This window comes from Bos indicus x Bos taurus, chromosome 19 (genome assembly GCF_003369695.1).
Source record: "Bos indicus x Bos taurus breed Angus x Brahman F1 hybrid chromosome 19, Bos_hybrid_MaternalHap_v2.0, whole genome shotgun sequence".
Lineage (NCBI taxonomy): Eukaryota > Metazoa > Chordata > Mammalia > Artiodactyla > Bovidae > Bos > Bos indicus x Bos taurus.
The window spans coordinates 37,528,772-37,550,334 of NC_040094.1; the positions used below are offsets into that span (position 1 = coordinate 37,528,772).

Sequence of the window (21,563 nt, forward strand, 5' to 3'; positions counted from 1 at the left end):
ACCTAGAAAAGATGAAGAGATGAAAGGAAATCTCGGACCAAGGCACTTGGGTTGAGGCTGAGGCATGGAAAGAGCGGAGCTGTGCCTGGTTGCTAAGGACCAAAGGAACCAGACAGTATGATGCTGAAGAAAGGGAGGAAGAGAGACTCCTCCACTCCTGGGATCTGTTCCCAGACTCTGACTGCAGGGATCCTCAACAGGAACCCTGCTGGGAACATGATGGGAATCCATGGTGGGAACACACAGAGCCCAGGGTCTTCCCTGCAGCCTCACTCTAAGACCTCTTCCCTTCCTCTATCCTCAACCCCTTCGCCAGGGACCCTCTCTTCATCACCAGTCTGGGGCAGAAGAGCATTCTGGAAGGTCAGATCAGGGGGAGGAGGGCAACAAAACCTCAGCAGGGCACCAGGTAGCTGGAAAGGGCTGACCAACCTGCCCACCAGGTGCGCCAGCACCCGGGCTGCTTTTGCTCTTTTACCCCCACCAGCAGTGCAGAGCAGGGCTTGAGGGGCTCCTCGGGAGGAGGGGGTGTGGGGAGCGCAAGCACAGTGAGGAAGGGCACTTGAGGAAATTTGGAAAGGGAGCGAACTCAGAGCTCAGCACTTTCTTCCTTCTGTTTTTCTTCTTGAGGAATTTTTTTCCCTGACTGCTGATGACTTTACCATTTCTAAGGGGTCGGGGGGAGGAGATTTTGGCTTTTGCTCCCCCCCCAACTCCAAATGCCAGACAAAGTCTTACATTCCACAAGAAGCCAGAGCTTCAGAGTTTCCTAAAGATGAGGTGGCGTCTCCTCCCCTCTCCGGCCTCAGCTCCCTCCCTCTTTCCTCCCCCACCAAGTCTCAAGCCCTCAGTTCTGGCCAAGGAGGCCCAGGCAGGCTGGGAGGAGACCCCAAGCACATTCTTCCTCTCATTGTCATGCTGCAGAAATTAGAGACACATCTTCGGGTTGGGCGTCCGCCAAGCGTTTCAAGTTGAAAAGTGGCAGAGGAGGCCCTGGGCCTCAGCGCTCTGCCACGTGTAAAGGATGCTTGGGAAACTTCTGCCTGCAGCCCCTGGGATGGAGCAGAGGCTGTCACACGCCATACTCACAAAACCCACCCCTCAATCCCAAGGTTCCCTAAATATTCTTCAGAACTCCAGGCTCATGATGTAGCAACTCCCAACCCACATCTCTGAGTCTTAATCTCTCCTGTAAGGTGGTCGAGGGCCAGCCTAAACAGGGACCAAGTGGGGAGGGAACTGTAGGTAGGAGTCCTTCTGGCTGCAAAAACTCAGCAAGCAGGGAGGTGGAAGGTCACAGCAACCCTCACTTCTAGCCTGTAACTCTCCGCCCCAAACAACCACTCCAGAGGGGTGACTACTCTGAGGGGCAGGATTCCTTGTTTCTCCTGTTAGGGAGGGGGTGCTCCTTGTCCCTGAGCCATGCTGGAGGGGGCAGGAACTGCCATCTCAGCACCTCAGCCCCCAGCCCTGCCCTGCAGTAGCTGGCACGATGGGGGCAGATCCTGGGCCACAAGTTGCTGCCACATGGTGGGGATAATTGATGAAGGCCCATCCCTCCATTGCTGTCTCCAGCCCTGCCTCTCTGGAAACTCTATATTTTCCCTTTAATTATAGCCCCTGCAGTCTCCCTCTGCTGCCCCACCCGCACCGCTCATCCTGGCTGCCCACGGCCAGCCGGCCAGCCGACGTGGCTCCCTCCCCTTCTGTTCTCTTGGTCTTTTTTTTCCTTTGCCTTCGTTGCACAAAACCAGCTGGGGGAGGGCGTGGAGAGGGGCGGGGAGGGGGGAGGCAATGGAATCTTGGATGGTTTGGGGGAGGCGGGACTCCCCGCTTCCACGTTTGCAGCTCTGGAGTGATGGGGGTGGGGAGCTGCACGGGAGGGATTGGAGTTGACGGGCACTGCAAAGCGACCCTCTTTGACTTCTCTTGGACCCACAGATTTCGGCAGGATCAGGAACCTGGATAGATTGGGGTTGGGGTGGAGTACTGGTGGGAGGTTGGGACATAGAGAAGGCAGGACGCTAGCTTCTGGAGTCATCTCCTAATATAGCCTGTTGTTCTTGGGGTCTCCATCGCTTTTCAGAGTGTAGATGATTCTCTCCTGGTTCCAGGGACAAAGAGTGATGCCCTGGGTTTCCAGGAAAGAGGTGAGGCAGAGAGAAACGTCCTCTAAAATAATGTCACTCACCTGTAATTCCACCTCAGACCTCCAAGGCAAGTCTTCCCCCAGACACCCCAATTCTCTCATATGTCCCCAACGCTGATTCCAGGTACAGACAGAGACAGAGCTTTATGCAGCCTCCAGAAGGAACACCCTCTCTCTTGTCAAGTGCTCTTCAATACAGTTCTCTCCAGTTTGACTGTGCTGGGTAGAAGGGTGTCTAAACAGGCCATGACCATGGCCACGACAGACCCTAACACAAGACCCTTTTCTAAATCACCAGTGACCACGGCCCTTCCGTGCAAACTTACTGCCCCTAGGGAGGCAGTTTTCCACCACCACCCTGCTGCCCCATCACTCAACACCAAAGCTTCCTTCTGGCGAGACCGCATACTCAAATTTTTCACTCAGTGCCTCAGCACCCCTCATCACCCCATCTTTTTCAATCATGCTAGGGTTTAGGGGAGAGTATTTGAGTCTATCCTGGAGCCTCAGGCATGGCAGAATTGACATCCTCAAAACAAAAACCCACCCTAAGGATCTGATTCTTAACGTCTATAAATGAATCTATCTTGTTCCCCAAATATTCCTAAGTTCCATACCCCAGCCACACCAGAAGACACCCCTAAACAGGCACATCTTTTTAAATTCTCTGGTTCTCCTGCTTTAAAGTGGTCCCCAGCTGCCTCTCCATACCCATCCCTGAGCTCTTGCTCTGGATGTCAGGAGGGTGAACAAGCAGGGCGAGCAGGACCCTTTCCCAATCACTCAAAGAGTCCTTCCATCTTTGAAAGCTTCCCTAACCAGCTCCCCAATTCCAGTCCCCTCCCTGAGACTGGGGGTCCAAGAAAGAAAGCCGAAGAGGCGCCCCTACCCACTATTTAGCCGACAGTATGTTGAGGACCTAGCTGCACCCCAGCGGCAGCATCTCTGGCCCAGACTAAACTGGGGGGCTGGGGAGGCAGAGTTGCGAAGGGGGGAGATGTGCGGTGGACTCCCTTTCCTTCCCTCCTCCTCCCCCTCTCGGTTCCGACTCCCAAATTGGGGGCCGGGCCAGGCAACTCTGATTGGCTGGGGGACGGGCAGCCGGCTCCCCCTCTCCCGGGGGCAGGGTTCCTCCCCGCTCTCCATCAGGATGGTATAAAAGGGGCCCGGGCCGGTGGTCGGAGCAGACGGGAGTTTCTCCTCGGGGTCGGAGCAGGAGGCACGCGGAGTGTGAGGCCACGCATGAGCGGACGCTAACCCCCACCCCAGCCGCAAAGAGTCTACATGTCTAGGGTCTAGACATGTTCAGCTTTGTGGACCTCCGGCTCCTGCTCCTCTTAGCGGCCACCGCCCTCCTGACGCACGGCCAAGAGGAGGGCCAGGAAGAAGGCCAAGAAGAAGACAGTAAGTCCCAAACTCTTGGGAGTCTAGGGCTGCTTGCTCTCCTGCCCTGCGCTCGGTCCCGGGGGTCTGCGACTTAAACTGAGACTCGGGATGCTCCGGAGGCTCAGGGATGGAAGGAAGATGGTGAGGGCTCTTCCTCGGTGCCCTCTCTGCGACGGGGTGTTGATGAAGGCCCCCCAGGAGTAAGAGGGGAGGATGCTGCACGGCACGAATTGGCGCAGGAGGAGTTCTGAGCGCGCACTGTGAAGTACAGAGGGAGAAATAGGGTCTGGGCACCGGTTTGGGGGAAAGTACGTCGAAGATGGGATGGAGGCGCTGAGTTGGGAAATTGGAGTCCAAGATGTAACAGTGATCAGGAAGGCTATGGGATGATTCATCAGGAAAGACTGTTTGCCCTCTCTGCGGGCTAGCAGTGTTCCTGGGGCCGCGGAGGTCTTGGACTGAGGGGGGAGGGGGCGCAGAGAGTGGGCGGGTTGAATGATGAGAAACTTTGGCGCGGACTTGGCCACGCAGGGTCTTTGCGCCCTCTGCTGATCTACACTGGGCAGTGCGCGTCCTTATCCAGCGCTTCCCCGCGCAGGAGTTGGAGCGGGAAGACCGGGATTGTTGCTGGGTGTGGACCCCACCTCTAGATCTGGAAAATAAAGCTGGAGATGAGATAGCCCCTGTCTCTAAAAGAAATAGCTAGTTTGGGGAAATTGCTTAGTGTTGCTCTGCCACCTAGTGGCCGTCTGGGTAGAAGATTATGCGGTGGGCGTGGTTAACTAACCACTTACTGTTGCGGACTTTCTGGTTCTTTGACTAAGAAGTGACCCGGAGCACTGGCTGGCTTTGAGAAACGGGGGTTGCCCCTGAGCGGGGCCTTTTGAGATGTCTGGGCGCCGGAGGTTAGGGCGTACCCTATTTTTACCGTACATTTCAGGTCTCTGGGCGGGATCCCACGCCAATCAGCCCCACCCCATCCTCTTAGCCCCGCCCACGCCGTCCCACCTGCCCCGGGAATGGGGCGGAATCTGGGTTGAACCTCCCATCTCTCCTCCCATTTTCCTCTGAGGTCTTCAACCAAGGTCACGCCCCACAAGCCTGCCCTCGGGATGGGGCTCCTCTCTTACCACTCCTCCATCCCCCAGCCCCACCCCCACCCAATGGCTTTTTATTTCACTTGGCTTCAGCGCCAATGGGCTGAGGTTACAGTTGGAAGCGACCCTGGCCTAAAGCTTTGTTTAAATTCCTGAGAACTGGAAAGAGTTATAGCTGTCCTGGCCAGGCGCCTCGGCCCTGTCACTGGCTCTGATGAGGAGCAGATGAGCGTTTAAGGATTTGGGGGAAGGAAAAACAAAAGGACAAAAAATGGAAAGGCGGGAAATGGAAAATCTAAATGTGCCTCTAAGACCGAAGGGAAGGGACGATGGGGTTGGTATGCCTGGAGACCCGAGGTGGGGGACTCGCGCGCCGCTGACAGCCCCCCATCTCCCCGTCTTGCCCCAGTCCCACCAGTCACCTGCGTACAGAACGGCCTCAGGTACCATGACCGAGACGTGTGGAAACCCGTGCCCTGCCAGATCTGTGTCTGCGACAACGGCAACGTGCTGTGCGATGACGTGATCTGCGACGAACTTAAGGACTGTCCTAACGCCAAAGTCCCCACGGACGAATGCTGCCCCGTCTGCCCCGAAGGCCAGGGTATAGCTCGGGGCCTGGGCCGGGGCGGGCGGGGGCTGAGGGATATAAGGGGGGACGCTCCTTAGCCCCTATCAGGGGAGGCCTCTGTCTCTGGGAGCACGTGGAGCAAACCTTGCCTCTAAGTCACGTCTCTCCCCACCCCCCCAGAATCACCCACGGACCAAGAAACCACCGGAGTCGAGGTAATCCTCTGCCCCTTTGCCGTCGACTCTCGCCACACCCCACCCCCCAGGACTCTTGACGGTTCTTCTCTAACCCCGTTGCTTTTGTTTCTTCTCCTGCAACCCCATAGGGACCGAAAGGAGACACTGGCCCCCGAGGCCCAAGGGTAAGCGGCGCCCTCTCGCGGCTGTCGGGGGAGGTAAGTGGGCGTGGCTCCCGGCCTGCGCTCACCGGGCCTGCCCTTTCCCGCCTCAGGGACCCGCCGGCCCCCCCGGCCGAGATGGCATCCCTGGACAACCTGGACTTCCCGGACCCCCTGGACCCCCCGGACCTCCCGGACCCCCTGGCCTCGGAGGAGTAAGTGGAGAGTCGAGGCTTCTGTGGAAGGCCTTAGGAGCCAGCCCTGCGCCCCCACCCCCCACTCCCGCTCCCGCCGGTGTTTTCCTTTGCTGGGTTTTATTTTGTTTTGGCAGATGGCATACTTTGTATTTTGAAATAATTTCAAACTTATAGGGGAAAACGGGGAGAAGAGTTGCAAGAATAATGCAAAGAACTTTCATATATCGTTCACAATCTGTCACATTTGCTTTATCAGTTTCTATGTATACGTAACATTATCGGGGTGGGAGGGGGAGGGTTTCTCTGAACCGTCTGAGAGTAATTTGCTGGTATTGTGTCCCTTTGCTCCTAAATACTTTAGTGTGTATTTTCTAAGAGCTAGAACATTCTTTTACATGAGCATTACATAATGAGTACATTTTAGAAATTTAACGTTGACATGATACTATTATCTAATATGCAGTCCATATTCAAACTTCATCAATGTTCTCCATAATGTTCTTTACACCATTTTTTCCTCCCTGATTCAAGATCCAATCAGGGTTATGAATTACATTTAATTATCATGTCTCTTTAGTTTCCTTTCACCTGGAACATTCCTTAGACTTCCCTTTTCTTTCATGACACTGAACTGTTTTTTTGCAAAAGCCAGTTGTTTTGTAGACTGTCTCTTAAATTGGGTTTGTTGGATGTGTCTTCCTGATTAGATTCCAATGATACGTTTTGGGCAAGACTGTTCCACGGGTCGTGTTGTTGTGGTGCACAGAGAATGTGATATCATTGTGTCCCATTACTGGTGATATCTTCTGCCTTTCAACTCCCTGCCCTGACCTGTTTTCTCATGCACTCTCTCTTCTAGAACTTTGCTCCCCAGTTGTCTTACGGCTATGATGAGAAATCAACAGGAATTTCCGTGCCTGGTCCCATGGTGAGTCATCAGCAGACAACATAGAGGACAGAAAAAGAGCAGACGGGCCAGTGAAGGCACATAGGGTGGCATAGATAACTTGGGAGGTCAAGATGACCTTTGGGACTTCAGAATCCAGACAGAACATGAGGCAGCTGGGTGGGCCGAACAGGAACCATGGGAGATAAACTTTACTACCGAGGCTTCACTATGGCCTCTTTTTCTTTTCCTTCCATAGGGTCCTTCTGGTCCTCGTGGTCTCCCTGGCCCCCCTGGCGCACCTGTGAGTATCCGGGATGTCTACACTCCTTTGGGCTTTAGAGGGAGGATTGGCATGAGGGCAAGGAAAGTACTCAGAGATCTCTTGGTGAGATGGGGACATGTTGGCAAGGACCTGCCCTTCTAACCCTACCCCTCTCTCCTTGTTCTCTAGGGTCCCCAAGGTTTCCAAGGCCCCCCTGGTGAGCCTGGCGAGCCAGGAGCCTCAGTAAGTGGCCCCTGATTTGCATTCTCTATGCAAATATACACCCTCTCTACAAATATATGGATTCTCCTATTGAAGGACCACCATCTGGAGTCTTTGTTACTTCCTTCTTCCAATCCTAGCCTTCCCCTTCTTTTCTCCTTATCCTGGTCATTCTAACATCCTCTCTTCCTGTCACCTCTAGGGTCCCATGGGTCCCCGTGGTCCCCCTGGCCCCCCTGGCAAGAACGGAGATGATGTAAGTAGCCCTGGTGAGGAGATACCCTCTGACCCCCACCGCCTCTCCATGGGTAGGCTCCTGCAATCTCTACCCTAGTGCCTCCACCACCTTTGGGAGTGACACCCAGAGAAAGAAGGACATGTTCTCCCGACGTATGGGACTGCCCTTGAATAGGGAGCTTCCTGGGATGTTTCCCCATCTTCCTAACAGACGTGGCTGTCCCTCCCCTCACCTCAGTCACCTTAAGCAGTCTCCAACTCTATCCTTGACATGAATGGCTTCCCTGGGTGTAACCTCAGGTTTTCACTCCACGTAGTGAGATTAAGATGCTGGTGACAGAAATAAATAGAAATTCTTTGGAGGGAGGCAAAATTCACCAAGCGAGTGTTTCACAGTACATTTAAACTGAGATAGGATTTGAGGTCCCGAAGCCTGACCCTCAACAATCCCAAGGAGACCCAAGCCTCCCATACGTTTCCAACTCTGGGGGCATGGGCATGATGGCCTTTTCTTTTTCTCTCAGGGCGAAGCTGGAAAGCCTGGTCGTCCTGGTGAGCGCGGGCCTCCCGGACCTCAGGTGAGCAGGATGGTGTGGCTGCCTCCAGCCTTTGCTGCACTGGGGCTTCCTTTGGGAGCTGTGTCCACAGTGGAGTCTTCTAATGGCCCTGCCTTTGTCTTTTTCTTTTCTCTCCAGGGTGCTCGGGGATTGCCTGGAACAGCTGGCCTCCCTGGAATGAAGGGACACAGAGTGAGTCTCCTTTGTATCATCTAAGTTCCCAAAGTCCCAGTGTCATATTCTAGTCCTTTCCCCAGAGGATCCTGGCATGCATCATGCTGGGTGGTAGCTACATAAGAAGTTCCAAGGGACAGAGAGTAAATTTCCAAGAGAACTTCCCTTCGTTGGGAAAGAAATCCCAATAAAGGGAGGGAGGGAGATCTTGGGTCAGTTGGGGTTTAGTCTAGCTTAAACACAGGGGGATAGATGTGATACCTCCTGAGGCTCCTTCTCTGGGCTGGGCGGGTGTCAGGGTGGTCCACAGTCTCCACAGGGTCTCATGTTGGCCCTTCCTCCTATCTTAGGGTTTCAGTGGTTTGGATGGTGCCAAGGGAGATGCTGGTCCTGCTGGCCCCAAGGTAAGATGCTGTGTGACGGTCATGGTCATTCCCCTCCTCCACAGTCCCACCTAGAACAGATTCCTCACTCCATTCTCTGCTCTGTAGGGCGAGCCTGGTAGCCCCGGTGAAAATGGAGCTCCTGGTCAGATGGTGAGTGTGTCCAGTTCTGGAAGGAAGGGAGGGAGCAGGGTGTAGGAGCAAGATGGGGGCTTGGGGAGAAGGGGGTGTTCTCCATCTCATTTGGCTCCTCTTGGTTTTGTTCTCAGGGCCCCCGTGGTCTGCCTGGTGAGAGAGGTCGCCCTGGAGCCCCTGGCCCTGCTGTAAGTACTGGCCCTTTGGGGAACCCAGAGCTCTGGAAAGCGTTCCTTAGGAGCTAAAGGGACTGACCAGCGCTCAGTGAATGTAACTGGGACTTCTGCTCTTCTGCAGGGTGCTCGAGGAAATGATGGTGCGACTGGTGCTGCTGGGCCCCCTGTGAGTACCGCCTCTAGACTCCAGTGCCTGGGACTGGGGAGGCGTCTCAGTGTCAGCTCTTGTGGCTGACATCAGGGCCAGGTCTCAACCCCAGGACCTCTTCTGTCCCAGGCTGTGACTTGCGGCTGCCATCTTCCTTCTTGCTGACATTGCCCTTTTATTCACAGGGTCCCACTGGCCCCGCTGGTCCTCCTGGTTTCCCTGGTGCTGTGGGTGCTAAGGTGAGACCCCCACCCTCCAATGAGCAGAGCTCCCATGGGCCAAGGGGTGGGCATTTCTTTGCTCCCGAAACCTGAAGGACCCAGAATCAAGAGAGAAGCTGAGTCCCCAGCATCTTTGTCTTGGGGGGTCTTTTCTCTGGTCTTAAGAGTCATGACTCTTGGTCTCCTGTCCTGGCCCTTCACCCCTTGCCATCTGGAGGTGAGGTTGGGTTCCCAGGGTGACTTCTGGCATATCCTTTCTTCCAATCCAGGGTGAAGGTGGTCCCCAAGGACCCCGAGGTTCTGAAGGTCCCCAGGGTGTACGTGGTGAGCCTGGCCCCCCTGGCCCTGCTGGTGCTGCTGGCCCTGCTGTAAGTATCACTTCCTCAGTGCTCCCATGCTCCTCCCTAACTCAGAGTCCTTGCCTTTCACTCACCCACCTCTCTCTGTGGCACAGGGCAACCCTGGTGCTGATGGACAGCCTGGTGCTAAAGGAGCCAATGTAAGTATCCTGCAGGTCTCAGAGCCGCCCCCGGTACCCGCCTTCCACCTGCCTTTGCCCTCCAGTCCTGGGCTCAATTTGTTTGGCCTCCCTCAGGGCGCTCCTGGTATTGCTGGTGCTCCTGGCTTCCCTGGTGCCCGAGGCCCCTCTGGACCCCAGGGCCCCAGCGGCCCCCCTGGCCCCAAGGGTAACAGCGTAAGTACCGCTGTCTCTCTTCTGTCCCGCCTCCTATGCTGATCTGAGGCCCTTGTCTGGGAAGCGTGATGGGCCAGGCCAACTGAGCACTGTGCCCATTCTCCACTCATCTTCTCCCCCCTACTCAGGGTGAACCTGGTGCTCCTGGCAGCAAAGGAGACACTGGCGCCAAGGGAGAACCCGTAAGTCCTTTCGCAGCTCCATCTGTCTACCCCAGAAGCCCCTGGGGGTGGTCCAGGGAGGAAAGGGAACCCCCAGTGCTGGAGACCCAGCCTCAAGACAACTCTGAAACTGGCACCAGGACAGCCCCTCACTGTAGGCTGCCCCCTCCTCTCTGCCCTCTCCAGGGTCCCACTGGTATTCAAGGCCCCCCTGGCCCCGCTGGGGAAGAAGGAAAGCGAGGAGCCCGAGGTGAACCTGGACCTGCTGGCCTGCCTGGACCCCCTGGCGAGCGTGTAAGTGCCCCCTTCTTCACCCCAGTGCCAACCTGGTGCCCACGTGTCTGAGCTCACTGACCTCCTCTCCTCCCCCAGGGTGGACCTGGAAGCCGTGGTTTCCCTGGCGCCGACGGTGTTGCTGGTCCCAAGGTAAACCTCTCATCATGACTGGGAGGCTGACCCTGCTGCTCCCTGGACATTCCCTGTCTCCCGGATGTAGTCGGCCTCCTCCCAGCCCCACCGCCCAGTCTTTTAGTGCCCACACTGGGGCTGCCGACCTCGTCACGCTCAGCTCACCTTGACCGTCCCACCACCACCAGTGCCCCTCACAGCACCCAGCCCCATGGCCCAGGAGGAGGAAGACGGCAGCCCATGATGAAGTGGCCCAGACTTGAGACCCTAATTGTTGCTGTGACTCTCCCAACCAGGGTCCTGCTGGTGAACGCGGTGCTCCTGGCCCTGCTGGCCCCAAAGGTTCTCCTGGTGAAGCTGGTCGCCCCGGTGAAGCTGGTCTGCCCGGTGCCAAGGTGAGAGTCCAGCATTCTGCCCAGCGAATTTATTGTTCTCTGTTAGTGGCCCAGGACCCTGCTCATCCTGTGTGGGCTCTGGAGCAGGATCACAGATCTGCCTTCTGGAATGTCCTCCACCCGGCCTACACCTTCCTACCGCCCCTCTCCCACCACCTGTATCCTCCACTCCACTCACACCTGTCTGCCTCCCCCTTAGGGTCTGACTGGAAGCCCTGGCAGCCCGGGTCCTGATGGCAAAACTGGCCCCCCTGTAAGTATCCCTCCTCCAGCCCCCTGTCTGCCTCCTGACCTCTCACCCTCTGTCCTCACCTCTGCTCATGTCCCTTCCATCCTCAGGGTCCCGCCGGTCAAGATGGCCGCCCTGGACCTCCAGGCCCTCCCGGTGCCCGTGGTCAGGCTGGCGTGATGGGTTTCCCTGGACCTAAAGGTGCTGCTGTAAGTATTCAGGGAGTGTGTTACAAGGACATACGCACTTGAGGTGAGGGTAAGCGTGGGGGGAAGAGTCCAGGGTCTGGGCCCAGCTCTGCCACTGACTTGCTATGTGGCCTCAGGCCACTTACTGCCCCGCTCTGGGCCTCAGTTTCCCTATTCCATAGAATGAGAGACCTCTCCTTGGCTTCACTACCATTGCTCTATCCCTGGAAATAAGTATTATTGCCCCCTCCTCACCCCACACACACTTGGGGATAGGATGGGCCTTTTACATGATAGTCATCCCCAAATCTTGGTGAGTTCTTTGAGGCTCAAAAGGAGATTTCAAAGGAATAAAAGCCCTTCAGAGCTCAGGTGTCTGAAGGCATACGATGGGGAGAAGAAAGGGAAGTGGGTGAGAGAGGAGCCTAAGGGGCAGGTCGTCTGGGAGGACAGGGCTCAGGGAGAGGCCAAAAGATGGAGCAGTCGAAGCCAACAGAGGCCTTCCTCAGGGGCCAGAGCTGATAGATGAAAAAGCTCCTTAAAAATTCCACTCAAAGTAAACAGGAGGGACCCAGGAGGCCTGGTTGCCCACTTCAACTGCCTCAACCCTACCTCTCTTTCCCCAGGGAGAGCCTGGAAAAGCTGGAGAGCGAGGTGTTCCTGGACCCCCTGGCGCTGTTGTAAGTATCTCCTTTTGTTCCCCGTCCCTTTCCCGCCCATGTCCCATCCCTATATCCTGCAGAAGGGATATGAGGCTCCAGCCCATCCCTAGGGCATCAGGACCCCCAGCTCCAGGCCCCTTACCTGTGCTGTCTTCCTCAGCTGCCCACCCACCTCACCACTCTAACCCCTTTTTTACTCTTTCCCCAGGGTCCTGCTGGCAAAGACGGAGAAGCTGGAGCTCAGGGACCCCCAGGACCTGCTGTGAGTGTCCCTGACAGGGAGGCCTAGGGAGGGGGGCGCTGTGGGCCAGCCCCCTGCCCCCTTCTCCTGGGCCTTCTCATGACCACAGTATTCCCTCCATGCAGGGCCCCGCTGGTGAGAGAGGCGAACAAGGCCCTGCTGGCTCCCCTGGATTCCAGGTGAGGTCTCACGCTGTCAGGGTATTGGGAGAAGGGTGTGAGGAACACTTCTTCCAGATTCTAAGCGCATTCTTCCCTCCCCCATTTCCCACCTACAGGGTCTCCCCGGCCCTGCTGGTCCTCCTGGTGAAGCAGGCAAACCTGGTGAACAGGTAAGGTGTACCAGCTGGCTGAAGAGATGGGGAGTGCAGGCAATACCGAGGGAGAGTCCAGCCCTCCTAGCTAAGCACATAGCCACCAGCTAAAGGGAGTAAGGTTAGACTTGAGGAAGGGCTTCCCATCGTGAAGGGCGCCACACAGAGGGGAGCACAGAGCTGCACCCCTGCATGCTAGGATCAGGAGGGAGCTGTATGGCTGTGGGTCTGGATGACTTCTTTTTAGAGCTACTGGAATACTCTGGCTTTCCCTCAACCTCAAGTTCAGGAAAGGTGATGCATCCTGAGGAAGGATAATCCCAGTTCAGTGCTCAGAAGGGATTGGTCTCTAATCACAGACTCTAAGGGCTAGCTCCCAGGCGGGCAAGAATGTTTTCTAGTGGGGAGGGCCAAGGTGGGTTTTGCTCACTGTCTCTCCCTTGCTCCCCCTCAGGGTGTTCCTGGAGATCTTGGTGCCCCCGGCCCCTCTGGAGCAAGAGTAAGTAGAGCCTCTTCCTGCATCACAGAGATGCCCTGAACCTGGGCCTGTTTCTGGAGCCACCATCACACACCCTGTCCTTCCCTTCCAGGGCGAGAGAGGTTTCCCCGGCGAGCGTGGTGTGCAAGGGCCGCCCGGTCCTGCAGGTCCCCGTGGGGCCAATGGTGCCCCTGGCAACGATGGTGCTAAGGTAAGGGCAGCACGGGGACTGGGTCTCACCCTTCAGTGGTGGGGGCTGCCTGGCTGGGACCAAAGCCAGCTAGATGTTGGGGAGGGGTGGAGGGACAAGACTAGGGTAGGGTCCGTGTGCAGCCTGAAGTTCTGGGCTGTGAGCCCTAGTGCCTGTCTTTGGCCTCAGGACCAAGCCTGGGAGGAACTAAGAGGAGGCTCAAAGTTGTGACCTAGACCTAGTTCTGAGATCCCAAGTCTCACTCCAGCCTTATTGGTTGTCACATAGGGTGATGCTGGTGCCCCTGGAGCCCCCGGTAGCCAGGGTGCCCCTGGCCTTCAAGGAATGCCTGGTGAACGAGGTGCAGCTGGTCTTCCAGGCCCTAAGGGTGACAGAGTAAGTTGAACTCCCCCTCCCTCGAGCCTTGTGTAGTTCCCATCTCTCTCTGCTTTGAATCCCTCAGCATCTTTCTTTCTGCTCCCTGGGGTGTTTTCCTCTTCTTAATCCTCCTTCTCTGGCCTCTTGGTTATCACCTACCTATAGTTCAGGCCCTTCCCTTCCCATGTGTTACCATGGCGACAAGCAGTAGTGGGTGCCTCCTAGACTAGGGATCCCTTATCTGGGAGCTTCTTAGCCTAAAGTGTTAGTCGCTCAGTCGTGTCCAACTCTGTCCAACCCCTGGACTGTAGCTCACCAGGGTCCTCTATCCATGGGATTTCCCAGGCAAGAATACTGGAGTGGGTTGCCATTTCCTTCTCCAGGGGATCTTTCTGACCCAGGGATGGAACCCAGGTCTTTCCTGGGAATCCCCACAAAGGCGTCTTTCCCCTGAAAGATCTTGTGTTCTTTGCACATGTGGGGGCAGGGCAAACATAAGCTGGGGAGGGGTCCCAGACACAAGCAGGATGCTGAAGGTCACCTCCTTGCCCCACGCCAGAAGTCTCAGGCTTTCCTGTGTCTTTAGGGGGATGCTGGTCCCAAAGGTGCTGATGGTGCTCCTGGCAAAGATGGCGTCCGTGGTCTGACTGGTCCCATCGGTCCTCCTGGCCCCGCTGGTGCCCCTGGTGACAAGGTGAGATGGCCCACTTCTCACCTTCTTCCCTAACACAGAGCTTCCCTCGTGAGCCTGGGCACGGCTCTGCTGCAGAGGCAGCTCTTGCCACTCCAACCTGGCCACCCAACGGTGGGGTGACCAGGAGAGATGAGGACTCTCCTGGGGTCATCGGGCAGGAGTATTCAGTGTGGCACCCTGATCCTGAGCCTCTTGTCCCTTCCTTTCAGGGTGAAGCTGGTCCTAGTGGCCCAGCCGGTCCCACTGGAGCTCGTGGTGCCCCCGTAAGTACAGAAGACCTGGTTAAGGGCCCGCACCTGGCCCTTCTCTCCATGCTGCCCCCAGCCCTCTTCCTGTCCCTTCTCACCTTAGCTCCCGCTTGCTCTGGTCCCTGGGCAGTGCTCCTCAGGCCCTCTTCCCCACCCTCCTGTCCATCCCCACCTGCCTTCCCCCGAATCAGGGCCTCTCTCCACTCGCCTCCTTTTTTTCTAGGGTGACCGTGGTGAGCCTGGTCCCCCCGGCCCTGCTGGCTTCGCTGGCCCCCCTGTGAGTACCAAGATCCTGTTTATCCTCCATCCCCGACTAGGACCTGGGGCCTTGGGTGATTGGATGAGGACAGAGGCGTTGGCCGGGTTTAGAGGCAGGTGGAGGGGAGATTGCCTCCCATTGAAAGCGTCTTCTTGCCTGGAGTTCCGGTGCCCTCTAGGCTGACTTCCTGGGTGAGCACAGACCTCTCCTCCACTCACCATGCTCCGTCCTCCCCCAGGGTGCTGATGGCCAACCTGGTGCTAAAGGCGAACCTGGTGATGCTGGTGCTAAAGGTGACGCTGGTCCCCCCGGCCCTGCTGGGCCCGCTGGACCCCCCGGCCCCATTGTGAGTATCTCACTGTTTAGGCCCAAGCTGCCAGCAGGCTGGACCCGGGATCGGCCCAGCCTTGATGCCTCTGTGTTCTCCTCCAGGGTAACGTTGGTGCTCCCGGACCCAAAGGTGCTCGTGGCAGCGCTGGTCCCCCTGTGAGTACCCACTCTGCCTCTCCACTGAAGCTTCCCCCAGGCAGCATTCGGAGGTGGGGCAGCTGGGCCAGGTGAGGGGCTGTTCTCCCTCTGATCGCTTCTTTGTCCTCTTCTCCAGGGTGCTACTGGTTTCCCAGGTGCTGCTGGCCGAGTCGGTCCCCCCGGCCCCTCTGTAAGTGTCCGTGTGGAGACTCCACTGGTCTGGGAAGGTGTGGGACATAGGCTGTCAAGAGTGTGGTGGGCCTGACTGAGGCCTCAGGAATGCCCCAGAATCTGCTGGACTCTGACAGTCGCAATTCTCCCCATCCAGGGAAATGCTGGACCCCCTGGCCCTCCTGGCCCTGCTGGCAAAGAAGGCAGCAAAGGCCCCCGCGGTGAGACTGGCCCCGCTGGGCGTCCCGGTGAAGTCGGTCCCCCTGGTCCCCCTGGCCCCGCTGGTGAGAAAGGAGCCCCTGGTGCTGACGGACCTGCTGTAAGTGCCCCCTCCAGAGGGGTCCAGAGTCGGGGGGCGTCGTCCCTGGCCACTGGGAGTCATCTCACCCCCGTCTGCCCCCACCACAGGGAGCTCCTGGCACTCCTGGACCTCAAGGTATTGCTGGACAGCGTGGTGTGGTCGGCCTGCCTGGTCAGAGAGGAGAAAGAGGCTTCCCTGGTCTTCCTGGCCCCTCTGTGAGTGCCCCCTCACCTTGGGGCAGGACCATTGCAGGACTTGGAGGGTGCAGGATGGGGGTGGTAGGGTCAGCAAGGACAAATGTGGGGGACCATCAGGCCCTCTCCCACCCCATCTCTGGCCTGACTCTTTCTTCTCCCTCAGGGTGAACCCGGCAAACAAGGTCCTTCTGGAGCAAGTGGTGAACGTGGCCCCCCTGGTCCCATGGGCCCCCCTGGATTGGCTGGACCCCCTGGCGAGTCTGGACGTGAGGTGCGTGGTTGCCAGCCCCACGCCAGCGCCCTCACTGTGGCCATTTGGGCCTTGGCCTGAGGCTCCCTTTCCTTGGCTGATGTTCACCTCCCCGCCCCCCACAGGGAGCTCCTGGTGCTGAAGGATCCCCTGGACGAGATGGTTCTCCTGGCGCCAAGGTGAGACGGCTGCACCCAGGACCACAGCCCCACAGCCGCTCCCACCGGGCCGCTTCAGCCGGGCCTCACCGGGTTTCCCTTTCTCCTCTCAGGGTGACCGTGGTGAGACCGGCCCTGCTGGACCTCCTGGTGCTCCTGGCGCTCCCGGTGCCCCCGGCCCTGTCGGACCTGCCGGCAAGAGCGGTGATCGTGGTGAGACCGTAAGTCGCTGGGCCTGGCTTGCTGCTTCTGCTCAGGCCAGGGACTCTCCAGACCTGCTGGGGGATCTGCAGGTGGACACTTGACTTCACCTAGGCAGGGGAAGAGAGGAGGACTTGCAAGCTGTCTGGCCCTTGGTCTCCCTGAAAAAACTGAGCCATAGGAGTTTGGATTTTTTGAACCTGAACCGCCCCCCCAACCACCATTCTCTTTGCTTGGCCCTGCTGTAAACTTTTCTCAGCTCCAAACTCAGTTTGGAATGTTTATTAGGGGAAAAAAAAAATGGAGCCACAGCACAGCCTCAAGGCCCCTCCCCAGCCAGTACCCCGTTTCCCCCAAGGAAGGGGGTTTGTTCCCAAGTGCTCGACTCAGCTTACACAAAGCCTGAGTCTGCTTGAAGATTCACCTGGAGTCAGGAGGGATGGATATGGTAGGAACAGATGTGAAGGGATTTAGCCAAGGGGAGATTTCAACTGTAGCTCAAGCTGTTCCAGCCCTGAGCCGGGCTCCTCCGACCAGGATCTAATGCTCTCTCTGCTCTCCCTAGGGTCCTGCTGGTCCTGCTGGTCCCATTGGCCCCGTTGGTGCCCGTGGCCCCGCTGTAAGTGCCCTGCTCTGGCCCTTACATCATCCTCAGAACCCTTGTCCAGGTGGGGACTGTACCCCCCTCAGTGCTAACAGAACTTTCACCTGACGGCCTGTCCTCCTCGCTCTTCTAGGGACCCCAAGGCCCCCGTGGTGACAAGGGTGAGACAGGCGAACAGGGCGACAGAGGCATTAAGGGTCACCGTGGCTTCTCTGGTCTCCAGGGTCCCCCCGGCCCTCCCGTGAGTATGCTCAGCCCCTCCCCAGCCCCTAGCTGACACTGCATCTTCTTTCGTCATCTCCCCAAGCCCTGCTGTGTGACGGGGAGGACACTTTTCCTTAGTTTCCCTTTTTGGACAGTCCTTCTCGCTAGTGGGAACTGGGGTCTGAAGACCAGTGGGCATTTCCAAGTAGTTTCCAGGAGGGTGAAGTGCACAAAGCGGGATCGTGGGAGGGGGCTCAGCCTATGGACACCCTGGGGCTAGGCTTCCAGCGTGACGCAGTTGGTGGCAGGGCGCTGTTGCTGGCCGCCTCTGACCTACGCTTGGCCTGAACTGCCTTCCCATCGCTCCTGCAGGGCTCTCCTGGTGAGCAAGGTCCTTCCGGAGCCTCTGGTCCTGCTGGTCCCCGCGTGAGTCATCTTCTGTTTGTCTGCTCTTCCTGGGCCCCTCGCTTCTCTGGAGAAGGGTCTGGAGCAGGGGAGGAAAGAAAGGAATGGGGTCTGTGGACAACCTTACGCGGCCTTTGGCCTCTCCCTCTCCACTTCCTCCCACAAAGTTTCCGTGGGAATAAGCCGTAAGAAGGCTGGGGAGTCTGAGCCAAGCAAAGTGGGAGATGGGCTTCTCTGCCAGAGCTGGGGTGGACCCCTGCTTTCCGGAAGGGTTTCTCCAACCAGCTTCCTCCCTGCAGGGTCCCCCTGGCTCTGCTGGTTCTCCCGGCAAAGATGGACTCAATGGTCTCCCAGGCCCCATCGGTCCCCCTGGGCCTCGAGGTCGCACTGGTGATGCTGGTCCTGCTGTAAGTCCCCCAGCCCTGAAAGCAGCGAGCCCCAGTAATCCCCACTCTCCTCCCTTCCTGCCCATGGCCCCCCAGCCCTGAAAGCAGCGAGCCCCAGTAATCCCCGCTCTCCTCCCTTCCTGCCCATGGCCCCCCAGCCCTGAAAGCAGCGAGCCCCAGTAATCCCCGCTCTCCTCCCTTCCTGCCCATGGCCCCCCAGCCCTGAAAGCAGCGAGCCCCAGTAATCCCCGCTCTCCTCCCTTCCTGCCCATGGCCCCCCAGCCCTGAAAGCAGCGAGCCCCAGTAATCCCCACTCTCCTCCCTTCCTGCCCATGGCCCCCCAGCCCTGAAAGCAGCGAGCCCCAGTAATCCCCGCTCTCCTCCCTTCCTGCCCATGGCCCCCCAGCCCTGAAAGCACCGAGCCCCAGTAATCCCCACTCTCCTCCCTCTCTGCACAGGGTCCTCCCGGCCCTCCTGGACCCCCTGGTCCCCCAGGTCCTCCCAGCGGCGGCTACGACTTGAGCTTCCTGCCCCAGCCACCTCAAGAGAAGGCTCACGATGGTGGCCGCTACTACCGGGCTGATGATGCCAATGTGGTCCGTGACCGTGACCTCGAGGTGGACACCACCCTCAAGAGCCTGAGCCAGCAGATCGAGAACATCCGGAGCCCTGAAGGCAGCCGCAAGAACCCCGCCCGCACCTGCCGTGACCTCAAGATGTGCCACTCTGACTGGAAGAGCGGTGAGGGCCGGCCCAGCTGTGCTTCCCCCTCCTGCCGTGATGGGGCTGAGCCCTGAGGGGCCATCATTCCATACATCCCCTGATGCCATCTTACTTTGCCCCACCCCAGGAGAATACTGGATTGACCCCAACCAAGGCTGCAACCTGGATGCCATTAAGGTCTTCTGCAACATGGAAACCGGTGAGACCTGTGTATACCCCACTCAGCCCAGCGTGGCCCAGAAGAACTGGTATATCAGCAAGAACCCCAAGGAAAAGAGGCACGTCTGGTACGGCGAGAGCATGACCGGCGGATTCCAGGTGCGTGAGCTGGACCTTGTAGCCAGTCTTAACAGACATGGGTCGGCCCAGGGCTCAGAAGAGCCTGAGGGTAGGTCCTGGGTGGACCAGACCTCTGCGAGGTGTGATGGGCTGGGAGACAGGAGACTGGGGACCTTGATACTGGCTCAGACATAGGGTGCCTGGGGGGCAGGGGTTGCCACCTCTGGAAGTGGGGTTCTCTGGGTTGCCCTCGGAGGATTCCAGAGAGGGAGGCCAGGACTGGGGGCTCAAACACAGCCATTCACTCCTGGCTCTGCCACTCCCACAGTTCGAGTATGGCGGCCAGGGGTCCGATCCTGCCGATGTGGCCATCCAGCTGACTTTCCTGCGCCTGATGTCCACCGAGGCCTCCCAGAACATCACCTACCACTGCAAGAACAGCGTGGCCTACATGGACCAGCAGACTGGCAACCTCAAGAAGGCCCTGCTCCTCCAGGGCTCCAACGAGATCGAGATCCGGGCCGAGGGCAACAGCCGCTTCACCTACAGCGTCACCTACGATGGCTGCACGGTGAGTCCAGCAGGGCCCCTGTGCTGGCCTTTGGCTCTCCCGGCAGGCCCGGTCCCCCCACCCCCTCGCTGCCACTTGGTGACGCCCCTCTCCCACTGTCTCCCCTTCACCCCAGAGTCACACCGGAGCCTGGGGCAAGACAGTGATCGAATACAAAACCACCAAGACCTCCCGCTTGCCCATCATCGATGTGGCCCCCTTGGACGTTGGCGCCCCAGACCAGGAATTCGGCTTCGACGTTGGCCCTGCCTGCTTCCTGTAAACTCCTTCCACCCCAACCTGGCTCCCTCCCACCCAACCCACTTGCCCCTGACTCTGGAAACAGACAAACAACCCAAACTGAAACCCCCGAAAAGCCAAAAAATGGGAGACAATTTCACATGGACTTTGGAAAATATTTTTTTCCTTTGCATTCATCTCTCAAACTTAGTTTTTATCTTTGACCAACTGAACATGACCAAAAACCAAAAGTGCATTCAACCTTACCAAAAAAAAAAAAAGAATAAATAAATAACTTTTTAAAAAAAGGAAGCTTGGTCCACTTGCTTGAAGACCCACGTGGGGGTAAGTCCTTTTCTGCCCATTGGGCTTATGACACCCCAGCACTGCCCTTTCTGCTCCTTTCTCCATGCCTTCTTAGGGCCTCCCCTCCACTGGTCCCCAAATCTAAGTCTCCCCAAAAGACACAGGAAACAATGCATTGTCTGCCCAGCAATCAAAGGCAATGCTGAAACACCCAAGTGGCCCCCACACTCCCAGCCCACTTCCTTCACCCAGAACCTCCAAACCCTGGGGGACCTGGAGTCCTCAGACTGCCAAAGAAGCTTTACCATCTGGCATCCCTGTGGCCCCGGCAACATTCCCTCTTTGTTTTTTGAGGGGAGCATGCCAGGGGGACCACTGGCCCTTCAACACCAGGTTTGGAGGAAAGTCAGGAGGGGCCAAGACAGAGCAGAAACATCGGATTTGGGAAACGCGACATCCCCCCTGCGCGACCTGGCTGGGTGGGAGAGACTGCTCTGCTCCTTGCGTAACTGTATTGCTGAAAGACTACCTCGTTCTTGCCTTTGTGTGTCACCGAGGCAACTGCGTGGGGGCGGGAGGGGGGCAGTGTGGAAGGGGGTCCTCGTTTTATATCAAAGGTGCTACATCTCTGTGATGGGGTGGGGTGGGGAGGGAATCTCTGGTGCTATGGAAGTGGAAACACACCCCCCCCTCAGGCCAGCAAATGTTCCTTTTTGTTCAAAGTCTTTTTTTATTCTTTGTTTTTTTTCCTTGTGGATGGGGACTCATGTGAATTTTCTAAAGGTGCTATTTAATGTGGGAGAGAGTGCCGCCTCCAGCGTCACTCACTCTCCACCCTCTCTTCATGCCCCTGGGCGCCTCTCGCCTCCTCAGGCCTCTTGCCTCTGTCTCCCCACCTCTCTCTCCCTCCTCTGAAACCCTCTCCCCTTCTGGAGCTGCATCCCATTTTCACGGCCTTTCTCTCAATCTGTCCTGCATCCTCTCTCACTGGGTTTCAGAGCACAATTTCCCAAAGCACAAAGCAGTTTTTCCCCCTAAGGGTGGGAGGAAGCGAGAGACTCTGTACCTATTTTGTATGTGTATAATAATTTGAGATGTTTTTAATTATTTTGATTGCTGGAATAAAGCATGTGGAAATGACCCAAATCTATCTGCAGTGGCCTCCTAATTTCCTTCCTAGGAGCTGGGGGAGGGGAGACCTGGGGAGGGAGGTGGGTGGGCTCTTCTCCTTCCGTGTCTGCCCCTTCCCTGCCCCTCCTCCTCTAGCACCCTAGACGGCCCCTCTCCCTCCCTCTTGCCTTTCCTAGGCCTGTACCCTTTCTGTTTTCTCCTGCCATCTTCCTTGTGTGTCTCCCATACCCGCTTGTCCCTTTCAGTGCCAGACAGGCAACTCTTTTGTGCAGCCACACGCAAACACCTCCGTGCAGCCCTGCTCTGACCA

The 21,563-nt window shown here is 57.5% G+C and overlaps 1 protein-coding gene across 1 annotated transcript; it reads left to right on the forward strand.

Annotated features, from left to right (window-relative positions):
* The first annotated feature begins 3,280 nt into the window (after positions 1-3,280).
* On the forward strand, positions 3,281-21,268 carry COL1A1 (collagen type I alpha 1 chain). Its single transcript, XM_027519506.1, has 51 exons — positions 3,281-3,553; positions 5,042-5,236; positions 5,384-5,418; positions 5,529-5,564; positions 5,654-5,755; positions 6,597-6,665; positions 6,883-6,927; positions 7,078-7,131; positions 7,313-7,366; positions 7,872-7,925; positions 8,043-8,096; positions 8,429-8,482; positions 8,570-8,614; positions 8,731-8,784; positions 8,894-8,938; positions 9,106-9,159; positions 9,411-9,509; positions 9,596-9,640; positions 9,737-9,835; positions 9,964-10,017; positions 10,183-10,290; positions 10,369-10,422; positions 10,701-10,799; positions 10,999-11,052; positions 11,139-11,237; positions 11,843-11,896; positions 12,087-12,140; positions 12,245-12,298; positions 12,397-12,450; positions 12,887-12,931; positions 13,023-13,121; positions 13,389-13,496; positions 14,065-14,172; positions 14,382-14,435; positions 14,644-14,697; positions 14,918-15,025; positions 15,112-15,165; positions 15,284-15,337; positions 15,476-15,637; positions 15,727-15,834; positions 15,980-16,087; positions 16,192-16,245; positions 16,338-16,445; positions 16,991-17,044; positions 17,163-17,270; positions 17,606-17,659; positions 17,938-18,045; positions 18,483-18,765; positions 18,875-19,065; positions 19,355-19,597; positions 19,713-21,268. The coding sequence occupies exons 1-51, from the start codon at positions 3,451-3,453 to the stop codon at positions 19,857-19,859; spliced, it is 4,392 nt and encodes a 1,463-aa protein (XP_027375307.1). The 5' UTR covers positions 3,281-3,450; the 3' UTR covers positions 19,860-21,268.
* Positions 21,269-21,563: the final 295 nt, after the last annotated feature.

What these genes read in the sequence shown, in the direction of transcription:
- COL1A1 (XM_027519506.1), top strand. Translation starts at nt 3,451, where the DNA reads ATGTTCAGCTTTGTGGACCTCCGGCTCCTGCTCCTCTTAGCGGCCACC. An exon ending in CTGGACCCCCTGGCGAGCGT is followed by an intron (nt 10,291 to 10,368) that starts GTAAGTGCCCCC and finishes CTCCTCCCCCAG; the next exon opens with GGTGGACCTGGAAGCCGTGG. An exon ending in CAGGCCCTAAGGGTGACAGA is followed by an intron (nt 13,497 to 14,064) that starts GTAAGTTGAACT and finishes CTGTGTCTTTAG; the next exon opens with GGGGATGCTGGTCCCAAAGG.